This window comes from Haemaphysalis longicornis, unplaced genomic scaffold (genome assembly GCF_048455015.1).
Source record: "Haemaphysalis longicornis isolate Haplotype H1 unplaced genomic scaffold, Haemaphysalis longicornis Haplotype H1 scaffold_4, whole genome shotgun sequence".
Lineage (NCBI taxonomy): Eukaryota > Metazoa > Arthropoda > Arachnida > Ixodida > Ixodidae > Haemaphysalis > Haemaphysalis longicornis.
The window spans coordinates 190583411-190595600 of NW_027526361.1; the positions used below are offsets into that span (position 1 = coordinate 190583411).

At 48.2% G+C, this 12190-nt stretch overlaps 1 protein-coding gene across 1 annotated transcript; it reads right to left on the reverse strand.

Moving 5' to 3' along the window:
• Nucleotides 1–4794: 4794 nt before the first annotated feature.
• LOC144180722 (endothelin-converting enzyme 1-like) lies at nt 4795–11915 on the reverse strand. The gene is made up of 2 exons (XM_077708999.1): nt 11766–11915; nt 4795–6157 (listed from the first exon to the last, which is right to left on the reverse strand). Exons 1-2 carry the CDS (start codon nt 11913–11915, stop codon nt 4877–4879), a joined length of 1431 nt encoding a protein of 476 aa, XP_077565125.1. The 3' UTR covers nt 4795–4876.
• Between the last annotated feature and the right edge of the window lie 275 nt (nt 11916–12190).

The window sequence follows — 12190 nt, forward strand, 5'->3', positions numbered from 1 at the left end:
TTTTCATTCACGCTGTACTCAATCACACTCAGACTCAAAAAGTTCGTCTGTTCACAAAATCACTCGTACTCACTCATCAAATACTCATTTGTAATCGTACTCACTTGTACTCAAACTCATTTGTCCTCACGAGTATTCGTACTCAATCTGTACTCATGAGTACTGAATCTGTACTCATGAGTACTCACTCTGTACTCATGAGTACTCAATCTGTACTCATGAGTACTCAATGAGTACTACTGCTCATGAGTAGTACTCATAAGTACTACTCATTTTTCACTCATGAGTACTACTCATTCTGCACTCATGAGTACTACTCATTCTGCACTCATGAGTACTACTCATTCTGCACTCATGAGTACTCAATTTGTATTACTCACGAATAATCAACTTATCTGCACTGTTAGCTAGGTCGTAGCTCGAATGAAAGACTAAGTAGAAAAAATAAATTGTTTAATTGATTAGAAAAGCACAGGTTACATATAAATCAGGACAGAGGGAGAAAACGTCTGACGCGGTGCACTGTCGTTGGGCGACTTACTGCGCGAAGGCAAGTACATGTGACAAAGCAAAACGGAACGTAAGCACTCGCGTTGCGTCTGGTGTCTCCTCTTGTTCTCAGGCCGGGTCGGGATCAGGGGAGCTCGGGGGTTGTCGGTGCAGCCGTGGCCGTAAACTGCGTTTTTCTGCGTGTCTTCTGGTGGCAGCTTTTGTCGTCCGTTTTCTTGTTTGCACTACTGTTTGCACTACCGTATAAACCGGATTATAGGTCGACCCGGTATATAGGTCGACCCCCTACCTTGAGGTGGGAAAAGTTGACAAGAAAATTAATTCGGCACAGAAGCGCACTCACAATGTCTATATTTATTTTCGACGCCCGTCCGTCACTGCCACTCACTATGCCTGCCGAAGTCACTCGTCCGAGCTCTCAGAGTCGTCCGAGGATGACTGCTTCGCACTGTCATCTTCCATGCCATCAGGCCCGTTGCTGATGGAGCACTTCTTGAACGCTCGTGTAACCATGTCGTCGGGCAGCGACTGCCCAGAGAAGGACACCCAGCTTTACACGGTCGCAACCGGCCCGTATAGGTCTTTTTGTTGTCGCCGGCTATCCACTCATTGTACAGTTCGCGGAGCCGGTCCGCGCATGGCCTCCGGAGCGATCGTGAGCGAAGTTCCCGGACGAAGTCCGCCACTTTGTTCTCCAACTCGGGGTGCACCGCTTGACGTCCACAGAACGATCGGTTTCGGGGATTGCACGCGCACAGTTTAGCTTTCTGGCTCCGCCAGTACCGCACACTTTTCTCAGAAACGCCTAACTTGCGTTACGCCGCCATATTCCCATTCTGCTCGGTGGCTCAATCGCCGTCAGGTTAAACGCCGCGGTGAACTGGCGTCGACTGCCGCCACTCATCTCGGAACAGAGACGTACAGAAATGTACGCACGCACGCGTAATAGACGAGTAAAAGACGAAAAACTAGAGAAAAGCGAAATCAAATAAAGGCCTGATGAGCGAGAGAGCAGTCCGACACGAATGGCGATTGGCGACGAACTACGCTTGCACATTGTTGCCAGACAAGGATTTACATTCTGCCAATGACCGCTATATAAGACGAGGGGTGACTTTTGTGCGGATTTTTTTGAAAAAAAAACTCGACCTATATTCCGGTTTATACGGTACTGTACTCAGGAGTGCATATACTCAAGAGTGCAAGCACTCGCAAAAACAGTATTCATGAGTATTGTACTCATGAGTGCTGTGTACTCATGAGTGATGTGTACTCATGAGTACTGTGTACTCATGAGTGCTGTGTACTCATGAGTGCTGTGTACTCATGAGTACTCATACTCATTAGTACTCAAACTCATGAGTACTCATACTCATGAATACTGTACTCACGAGTACTCATACTCATGAGTAGTGTACTCATGAGTACTGTACTCACGAGTAGTGGACTTACCCCTATACTCACTCGTCATCGTACTCACTATTTTTTTCTGGGTGTGTGATCACTCATCATAGTACTCACTCGTGAGTTTGAGTACAAATGAGTACAAATGAGTGTACTCACGAGTGAGTACGCCGACCTATGCTCCTATGGGACAACTGGCAGTTCCTAGGGAAAGTCCCGAATATCCCCGAATTCCGAATTTTTATAGTCCAGAAAATGGTACGCTACTGTATTTCTGCTAAGTATGCTTACTTATAAGCAGTAGTACATATAAGTAGTATAAGGAGCCCACATAGAGTTAAATTATCTGAATGGTATCAAGGCTACTTGTACACTTACCTAAAGCCATCTGAAGTTTAAATGAAAATAGCAAAATGCATACTTGAGCTAGTAAATTTTCCTAGCTTTTATTTACGCTTGTTTAAGGGGCTGCACGTGCGCATGCGGCGGGAAGGATGTTGCGTTCGTTCTTACGAACATATTATTACCAGACCGCTGGTTGGTTTTGTTCTTGCTAATTGGAAATGAAGAAATGTTGCATGCACGCACGCACGCATACGCACACGCTGTAATAAAAAGAACCCAGCGAATTCGCAACAAATATTTGTTGTTCTCGCGTTCTCCAGTCGATACGAGAGTGACGGAGCTATATGTCGTAAGCTAGTAGTTTCATCTTAGTGAAGCTGTTGTCACATTTAGCGCTGCTTACCACGTGGAACGCGTAATTCCCGGAATACATTTTAGTTTAATCGTGATTTATTTAGGCGAAGTTACACAGTCCCACGTCAGACGCGGATGTTCTCACTGCTATTTCGCTGAAATAGGCACACAAGGTGATTAGGAGTGTTTCGGACGTTTATATAATACGAAGAACCTCAATATCCAAACGAGATGAAAGATCTAGCGAGATGGAAAATCGATTCGACCCCTAATGTCCACCAAGACGGAAGATCCAATCGAGCATGTGTGTACAGTGAGACGAAAGAACCACCGAGACAGATGATCGAATCGAGCCTGAGTATCAAACGAGGGGATAAAACCACCGAGACAGAAGATCTAATCGAGCGTGAAAATCCTACGATATGAAAGGACCACCGAAACAGAAGATCCAGTCGAGCCTGACTATCTAACGAGATGAAAGATCGAGATAAAAGAACCACCGAGGAACAAGATCCTAACCGACCCAGAGTATGCTGACGAGACTTAAGGTCCAGCAAGATGAAAAATCCACTCGACCATGAATGTCCGAGCCTGAGTATCCAACAAGAAGAAAACCTCCGAGACAGAAGCTCCAATCGAGCCTGAATATCCAAGGAGAACAAAGAACCACCGAGACGGAAGTTCCAGTCGAGCCTGAATATTCAGCGAGATGAAAGAACCACCGAGACAAGCGATCCAATCGCGCTGATAATCCAACGAGACGAGGTAACCACCGACAGACGATCCAATCGATCCTGAATATGCAACGAGAAGAAAGGTTCATCAAGAGGGAAGATTCACTGGTGGATCTTTAGGCAGTGAATCTTACAAGTTCAGACGGTTCATCTGTTTTAATGTGTGTCAGAAGCACGTGGATACATGTTCAAAGGTTCCCCCTGGTAGCGTCATGTGCAGCTGGAGTGTGCTCACTAGGAAGCGCCAACACGGGCCCCGAAAGTTCGCAATGCTGCGCACACAATGCCGGTCAGTCTCTAGTGATGGCTAAGCTGTCGGCATGTACAGATATTTTCGACAGAGGCATATAAAATACGACCGTGCGCAATGGTACTACCGTGTTTTCAGGTATTATGATATAGAATGCTAGCTCAATGTCAAGCTTTGGTGCGTTATGTTCTTGAAAACGTGATTAGAACATTGCATGTGATGGCCATTGGTAATGCGCAAACGTTGCATCCCACAATATACTTCGCTCCAGGCTGTTGCTATACGCTGTTTATTCGAGGACGCTGTCATTGCCTCAAAGTGGCGATTTCATTAAAGAGATTTAATTGTATCGCCTTATTTTAAATTTGTGGTTCTGTAACACTGGGCACAGCATGCGTGATTGCCTATCACCTTACGGATATTCATGCTACGCGTCAGAGCGGGCTCATCAGGACTACTGCACACTCCAGATGGAAGCGGTCCAACTTTCTTGTGTGTGCAATGTTAGAAGTAAGCGAACAGGCTAGGGTCGAGAATAAACGAAATAATGGTCGATACGTAATAATTACTAAGCTTATGGAAATTTTCCTTCGGTGCATAGGCATGACGAGGCTAGTAGCCGTGCAAGTCGAATGCACGTATGAAGGCTTCGCGGCCACGTCTGACATATCAGCGTTAAGGATTTAAGGGTGCCCGGAAATCAGTTCCGCAACACGCTTGCGAATCCCTTAGCTAGTTTCACCCGCTCCCCTCCGGTGCGGTTCTTACATGCAAAAACGTTACCTTGGAAGCACATTTTATTCTTTTTTCTTACTTTGGTATAAACTTCCCACGGGTTTCACACAATTATTTCGTTGTGATTGTAAGTAAAGTACAAAATCGATATCAATTCCTTTCACTTGGTTTGGGCATCTTCCTACTACTCGCCGCACCCTGACACGAGAAACAAGCCAGACGCAGACCTGCAAAACTATGTCACACGAAATTCAACAAAGCTTCTGGAATCTTATCAGCGCTCGCGACCTATTACAACACAACTAAATCAAATAAAGGAAACCGAAGAAAACAATTACTCTACCACCATACATTTGACAAACCAAATACGTGCGCTTAGAAAGAAGGTTGAAGTTTCTCATACCTGACCTGCACATTCAGTCACTGTTGAAAGTTTGAAAACTTTACGCCAAATACGAATAACGCGGCGTTATCAAATTGGAGGTTCCAAGAAGGTATTCACGATTACACAATACAACAGCTCTGCTGATCCGGGGTTCTAGCGTCACATGGATTCACAATGGGTGGATGGGTTCATGGTTGTCCCAGCGCGACATTCAAATGCCTCAGCAAACTCTGGCATATTGAGCAGCGGCACATTACAACGCATGCGTGGCGGTGAGTACCAGCCAGGGCTCTGCTTCTCGTCTTTAGAGCACCACTTGAAGCAGCTGCTCACGAAAAACAGCTGCTCAGCGCTCAAGCTTTCGATCCCTTGCGGTTCGACGACGGCGTCATCGCTCGGTTCTTCACGAGTGGCAACCGTCGCCCGGAACGCCCGATACGCCTTCAGCATGCCACCACTGTCGGCGAAGTTCTCGGACAGGGCGTGGTCGCCGAAGTTGACGCCTCCAGACCACGGGATATGATTATAGAGGCGTCGCAGACAATTCAGCTTGCTCTCGAACATCGTCCGTGACGCGGACGTCCACCAGTCACGGCGGAGCCCGTCGTGCGTGTACAGACCCATCTCGGGGTCGAAGGCATGCGTCAACTCGTGGCCTAGCACGTGTCCGAGGCTGCCGTAATTGTAGGCGTCCGGATAGGAGGCCACGTAGAAGGGCGGGTAGAGGATGGCCGCCGGGATGACCACCACGTGATACACGGGCAGGTAGAAGGCGTTGACCAGGGTGAGCGGCACGCTTACCACGTCAACCGCCGAGCGATTGGAGCGGAGGAAGCCCTTGGCGTAGGCGAGCTCGGCCCTGTGCAGCGTTAGTGTCATGTCCAGGTACGATCCCCGGAGGTCCGGCACGTACGGGTATAGCCGCTTCAAGGCCTTGTCGGACGACAGGGTCCCGGGAATGCCGATGATGGAGCGCAGCGTGGCCAACTTCACGAAGGCGCCGCCCTTGGTCGGTTCGTCCATCCAGGAGAGCGCAGCCATTGTGGAGTTGGCCATCGCGCGTATGCCGGACAGCATGGCACTGACGTTCGCCACCGCCGACTTCGGCAGCCAGCGGTTCGTGAAGACGTGCGCGAAGGCGAACGGCAAAGACGAGTCCGCGTCCACATAGCAGCGTCCCAGCATGTAGCCCAATGTGGCGACGCGGCTGGCGCCTGTGATGTCCGGGAAGCCCGAAAGATCGGCGAACTGGGCGTGCGACAGCGGGTACGACGTCATGGGTGCCAGGTGCCGTGCCACGTGCCACGTTATGTACGAGAGCAGCGCGCCGGTGTCCTCGAATCCAGCGACAAGCCACCCGAGTAGCTGAAGCAGCCGGCGGTTCATGACAAGCATTTCGTCATCCATGCCTAGCTCAACTGGGAGGTGCTGGTTCACGACCTGCAGAGTAAAATGCAACGTAACCGAGAAATTCATCCTCCAAATTTGAATGTGATGATGTGTGTAATGACTTCAGAAAAAATCTAGGCACAGTTTGAATTCATGCGCTTTTTTAGATGCGCCTCTGACGATTATTCACTAACTGCCAACACATATTGTTCTTGTGCTAAGTACAAACATTTTTGAGTGCTCAGAGTTATCTGAGAATAACACTCTGCAAAATTGGTGCACTAGAATGTCGCCTGGGATTATTGTCGCGTGGATGAAGCAGTGAACTCTTCCAGAAAATATTTTGAAAAGTGCGCAATTTTTTACATTACAACACACTAGAGATACTTCCATACATGGAATCAATATTTGAGCTATGCATAATCCCAAGGAACAGTCATGTTCCCTCGTGTACACGAGTAATCATAGACATTGCGAAAAACCCAACTAGTTATATTGGTGAAGTATTACGTCAATAAGGGTCAGCCAGTTGGTAGCCTTTGAAGCCACCCCAGCTTATGCTGCAGCAGAACGCAACAAATCCGATGAATACAAAGAATACAAACTACACAACTAAGTATTCTGCGTTCACTAAAAACCAATGACATTTTTACTGTGTTAAGGAGTACCAGTAAAGCTGTGCTACGGAGTTTTAGAGTCCTCCTAAGGGGTATTGTAATAATATGTGCTTCCTGATAGTTATGTTAAAGCGCTGACTGTTGTTTCTGTAGCCAAACTTGCCTACATGGACATGCAGAGTAATTCTGTAACGTTTACAAGGTTCTCTGTGAGTAACAAATATAAAAATTGGTGGTTTATTGGTACAGTAGTTATAGGGGCTAATTGTGATATAATTTGTTTCGGTATACTTTCTATAACAAAAGAGTTAGAGCCGCTTTCTGTGATCACACTCCCCATGTTGATGGCCATGCTTCACTGCGCAACACGCAGTGGGGAAAAGCCAGCTGACAAAGATTAAGCTTTCGCCGATTTTCTTAAAGTGGGCGTCACCTTTAAACACTAATGCATTGCTGGGGATACATGTTCACAGGGTCAGTATAAGACATCTTGTACCAAAAATGCTTGCGTACACGCATTATCGCATACAGAAAGAAATCTTGCAGATAGCGGTTAAGCACAGTAGCATTGAATGCTATCTATAAAGTAGAAGGGGATGCAAGTATATCGATACTATTACTACGGATCTCACTCACGATCTCACTACGGATCTATGGTACTACGGATCTCACTCACGAGATGACCAATCTCTTTATCATGCCGGGTTACACACGGTTGGCTACGTACTATTCTAGACACACTGTGAGGAACGCGCGGACGGTTTAGAGAGACAGCTAAGTGCGTTTTGTGGTGTATATGATGTGGGGATATTAATGTGACTGCTCCGATCACGCGGACCACAGCCCGCCATCCCCTCTCTCAGAGGGGCGAGATGTGCACCCGGGGCGAGATGCGACCCCTTGCAACAGGATCACAACAGGAATACCGTAAAAACATAACAAGAATTTCTATCGTACGACAAAAAACTGTTGTGGCAACAGAAATCCTGTTACCATGAAGCCATCTGTTGTTCCGACACATTTCTGTCGTAACGACAAGATCAATTTTCTCAACGACAAACAGTCACAACAGAACTACGCTACTTTTCACAATGGGCAGTGATGTTCAAACCACGTGCAACCACTGATGGAACATCAGGATCACGACAAGAGAGAATTCGGCACGACGAAATATCAAAATTACGACAGCAATACGACACACGACAGAACATCAGAATCACGACACAATAATACGACAATACGACACTACGACAAGCGAAAATACGACAAACTAAAGGAACTTTTCTTGTCATTTTCGACTGGATAAGTGAGTGAGAATAACGCATATTTCTTTGTGAATTTTTTGCTGTGTACGGTTAGTGTTTGCGCGTTGTGTACAGGCGTGGAGCTTTTCATAGTAGTGCTCGTATAGTTGTGTTAAGAATTGTGCGTTTTTTTGTCTAGTCACAAACATCCCATATAGAGTACTGTAAAAAGAGTGAGTTTTGATAGTGTTGAGAAAACTAAAAAAAGGACACGCAATGGTTTTCGCCTTCGCTTTGAAGAGGGAACTCAGAGCTGTTCGTAGAACGGCTTGGATCCACCCTGTATGGGTACTGTATTTCTCTTTTTTGCTGTTTGGGGTTTCAGCGGCCCCGGTATGCGAGAGCGGGGTCGGGCGAGAGGGGTTGTTGCCATTGCTGGCCGAGTTCTGGCTCCCATTTACCGCTGCCTTGTGCGGCCATGTTGCCGCCAGTCGGCGTTGGTTGCTTTGGGTGTCGGGGGAGAGATGAGTGTAGCTATCTCCGTCGGCCTTCGCTGCATGCCTCCCACATCTTTACGCGGACTATTAGTTTTTGTGTGCGTTCATTTTAGATGCGACTGCATCTCATTCACTCGCCTTGTCCCTCCATACGGCGTTGTTGTTGTCTGTCCACACCCCTACCCCATTCTCCTCGCCGCCCGAGCTGCGCTCTCCGCCGCTCATCCCCTCTCCTCTCCGATAGCGAACACTCTCTCGCGAGGGGCATTGGATTGGATTCGATTGGGTTGGCTTGGCTTGGCTTGGCTTGGCTTGGCTTGGATTGGATTGGATTTGGATTGGATTGGATTAAAGTGGATTGTCTTGGATTGTGTTGCGTCATACCCGCGCCACGTTGCGTCATAGCCGCGGTCGTTCCAGCACCAGCGTTCCGATTTCGGGCACATGCATAGACTTGATCTTCGCTGCAAATTGCACGGTGGTCCCGTTATTTCACCATCCATGACCCGTACACTTCAGCGACCACAAGGCCGTCATCGTTGACGTTACGCCGCGTGTTAAATAAAGAGTACATCATACGCGTTGCTCACACGTTTCACGCAATTAGAGAATCAACCCAACGGAAACACCAAGTGAACCCCCAAGATGCGTCGCATCTCCACAGGGTTCCCCTCGCGGGAAGGTGGGGTAATTTTTTGTGTGGGATGAGTGATCCGTCGCTTAGTATGCCTTCCCTTCTAGGCCTTTAGAGGGACACTGAAGTGATTTATAAACATTGCGGGATTACGAGCGCACATTGTAGCCTGTAGTCTGTAGGCCGTCTGTCAAGATATTTCGCTGCGTTTACGCGACTTTATTAACTAGAAAAATCAATTATAAAATGCTGTAGTTGTCTCTGAATCCTCGCTTTGTGTGAGGTCACAACAAGGTGACTTGGCTTGACAGCGCTACTGCACGGCTCGCCCCCCCCCCCCCCCCCCCCACCCCTCCCGACAGAGTCAGTCGATCCAGCGTTTATTCCGCCGGCCTCCGACTGGTCGTCGCAATTCGTTCGCTCAGCTGAAACTAAGCCACGACACATTTCCGCATGGAAGAATATGGCTTAAGTTTGTTAGTTTGTAATGGCCAGGTAAGCTCCAAAGATGGAGGAAAAGTGCATCGCAATTGAACACCTCCAGTGACGCGGATGGCGTTCATCCACTGCGGACGCCTCGGCTAGTGATTGCTACGATTCCAAGCTATGCTGGTAGGCTTATCTGACATATTTCACAGCCGACAAAATGGCAGCAGCGTGGTATGCCGATTACTGAGATATAGAGAGGCCCTTCCAACGACAACGTCGGATACCAAGCATGTTGTATCCCAGAACGGAAGCCGAAATTTGTTTGATTTCTAATTTTGGACATCGTCCAATCACGTAGCCCCTTTTACTGACGTCACTGCTATTAGCTGGTGCGGCCGCCGCCAATTGCGCATAGTAGTTTTCTTTTTTTAGGCTTTAAAAAATACCGCCTTGTCACCCGGATAAACAAGGAAGTCCGTTTTTTTTAGGCAGTGTACCCAGTGCAAGCAAAAACAGGAGCTTGACTTCAGTGACCCTTTAAGACGGTTTCCTCCGGCCAGACGCGCAGGGGACTGCTTATGTTGTTTCTTTTTGGTTGTTTTCGTTGCGTATTCTCGGTCCGACCAGTGCGGTGCGTGTGTCTGCGCGCGTTTTCTTCTGCGTCTGCTATGAGGGAACTTTCGTATGAAATGTCGTCCGTTCGCCGGAGTGATCCTTGTGCTTCTGCAGCCTAGATGATTGCGGCGCGTGTGCGTGCCTGTCCAGTGGGACAAGTGTGCTTCCGGTGATTACTTCCGCCCCGTGTTCCGTTCTCGCGCACAATACCGCAGACGTGCGTGTAGTATGAGTGCGTGCCTGGGCGGGTGTACGAGCGTCATTCGGGCGAATGGTACACCACACTGGCGGTTCGTGTAGCGCTCCCGTTGTCTTGTGGTGCTTCTGCTGATTCGCTGCGGCCAGGGACGTCGACAACTTAAAGGAGCACGGCAACACACTAAAAACTGGGACAGGAAGCAATTTGGCCATTCATTGTGCCGCATGTGAGGGTTCTCCTGTGCTTGAAGACCTGTGACCACGGTATATCAAAGAGAACCGCGAAGAACGAGCGTGAAATTTACGAAGCATTGGTGATTACGATATGAGGAGTTTCGTGCGTGAGGGCGCTGTTATGTTCGGGCACCTCACTTAAACCCCATGAAAGCTTGTATATGGGTGTGCTTGCCTGGCGTCGTCTTTGTGTTTCTTTTTTTCTCCCGCCGGCAGAATACGGCAGAATAATTTTTGATTCGTCTTCATGTTTAGGGCGAGTGCGCTGGGAGGTGCTGAAGAAGCGAGGGGAGATTCTGGTTGTAGACATAGCCTTTCTCTCATTTCTTTTGAGAACACCGCAGTGTGCGCCTATTTTTTCTTTAACAACGCTGATTACCGCGATTGAGAATGCGCGCAATGCATTCGTGGACATGCGCGCGCAGCAATACTGGCAGCCATCGCCAAATGTATTTCTTTTTTCGAAGCCCCAGCGGCACCATGGTTTTTTTGTTGTGCGGGCAAAGGAGCGATGGTTTGTGGGAGTGCATTAAAAATGTAATGGTAGACAGAAGAGAAAGGTTTCGGTAGAGAGAAGAGAACTGGGAGATCCGATGAAGAATCAGAACTATGAATGGAGTAAACAGCCGCGGACCGGTGGCTTTGTGACAGCGTGTATGTGACTTCCTCCCTCGTCCATGGTGTTGTATTGGTGACGGCGAGGCGTCAGTGAAGAGGAAGTGACGGCTCTTATGTAACGTTTGCGCGATGTGAGTTCTTGGTGGGGGAGCGCTAGCAAAGCGGGGTCTTCGGAGCGGGGCGCAATTTAAAGCGGTCACTGTATAAATAACACACGAACAAAACGTCCGAGGTTCGATTGTTGAACGCTGGGAGTTTTGCAGTATAGTTGTTTGTTTGTTGGTCTTAGACCCGCTGAGCCGTCTTTCAGTTGTTATATCCCGGCGTGAATGAACGGGCCTTAGAAAACCGTTTCTGCGTGATAAAAAGTAAAGTTTTACGAGCCAGGTGGCTTTGTAAGTCGCAGCGTGTGGGTTTTGGAAAAAGGCGTTGGCACTGCTCGCGCCTTTTGAATTTTGCGACCAATAATTAGAAAAATTTGTAGGTTAACTAATCAGAAAAAAAAAACGCTACGTAGCCAAATGCCGTAAATCTCACCGTTCGTGGGGTTTTCATTTTGTCCGTTTCACGTACCTCTAACCACTCGGCTCCGGTCAGGTAAGGCCAGGTGAGGGAGCCCAGTTCTCGGAAGGGAACGTACTCCAGGTCGAAGTCGGGCCGCGGATCCATGACCGAGGGCACGACCGCCGACAACACCCGGTTGTCCAGCGACAGAATCTGCATCATTTTGCGACAGTCGATGCGGGTACGGTATTGGCAGTTGCTTTCACAGCGAGGTGACCGAGGTGAAAGGGTGCATGTGGCGCTAAGTAAGCGACGCGATAAAATGAAATGCGTTGCTGTTTCTTTATTAAGACCAAGAAAAAAAAAGGCCGGTAAGCAGAAGCTGTAGAATATACCAAGTAGCGGTAAACCCACCTGCCTCTCCTCTCCTACGCATACGGCAATTTAAACAGGCGCTTTTATACTTTCACCTGCTCGCTCACTTGTTCCTCGCT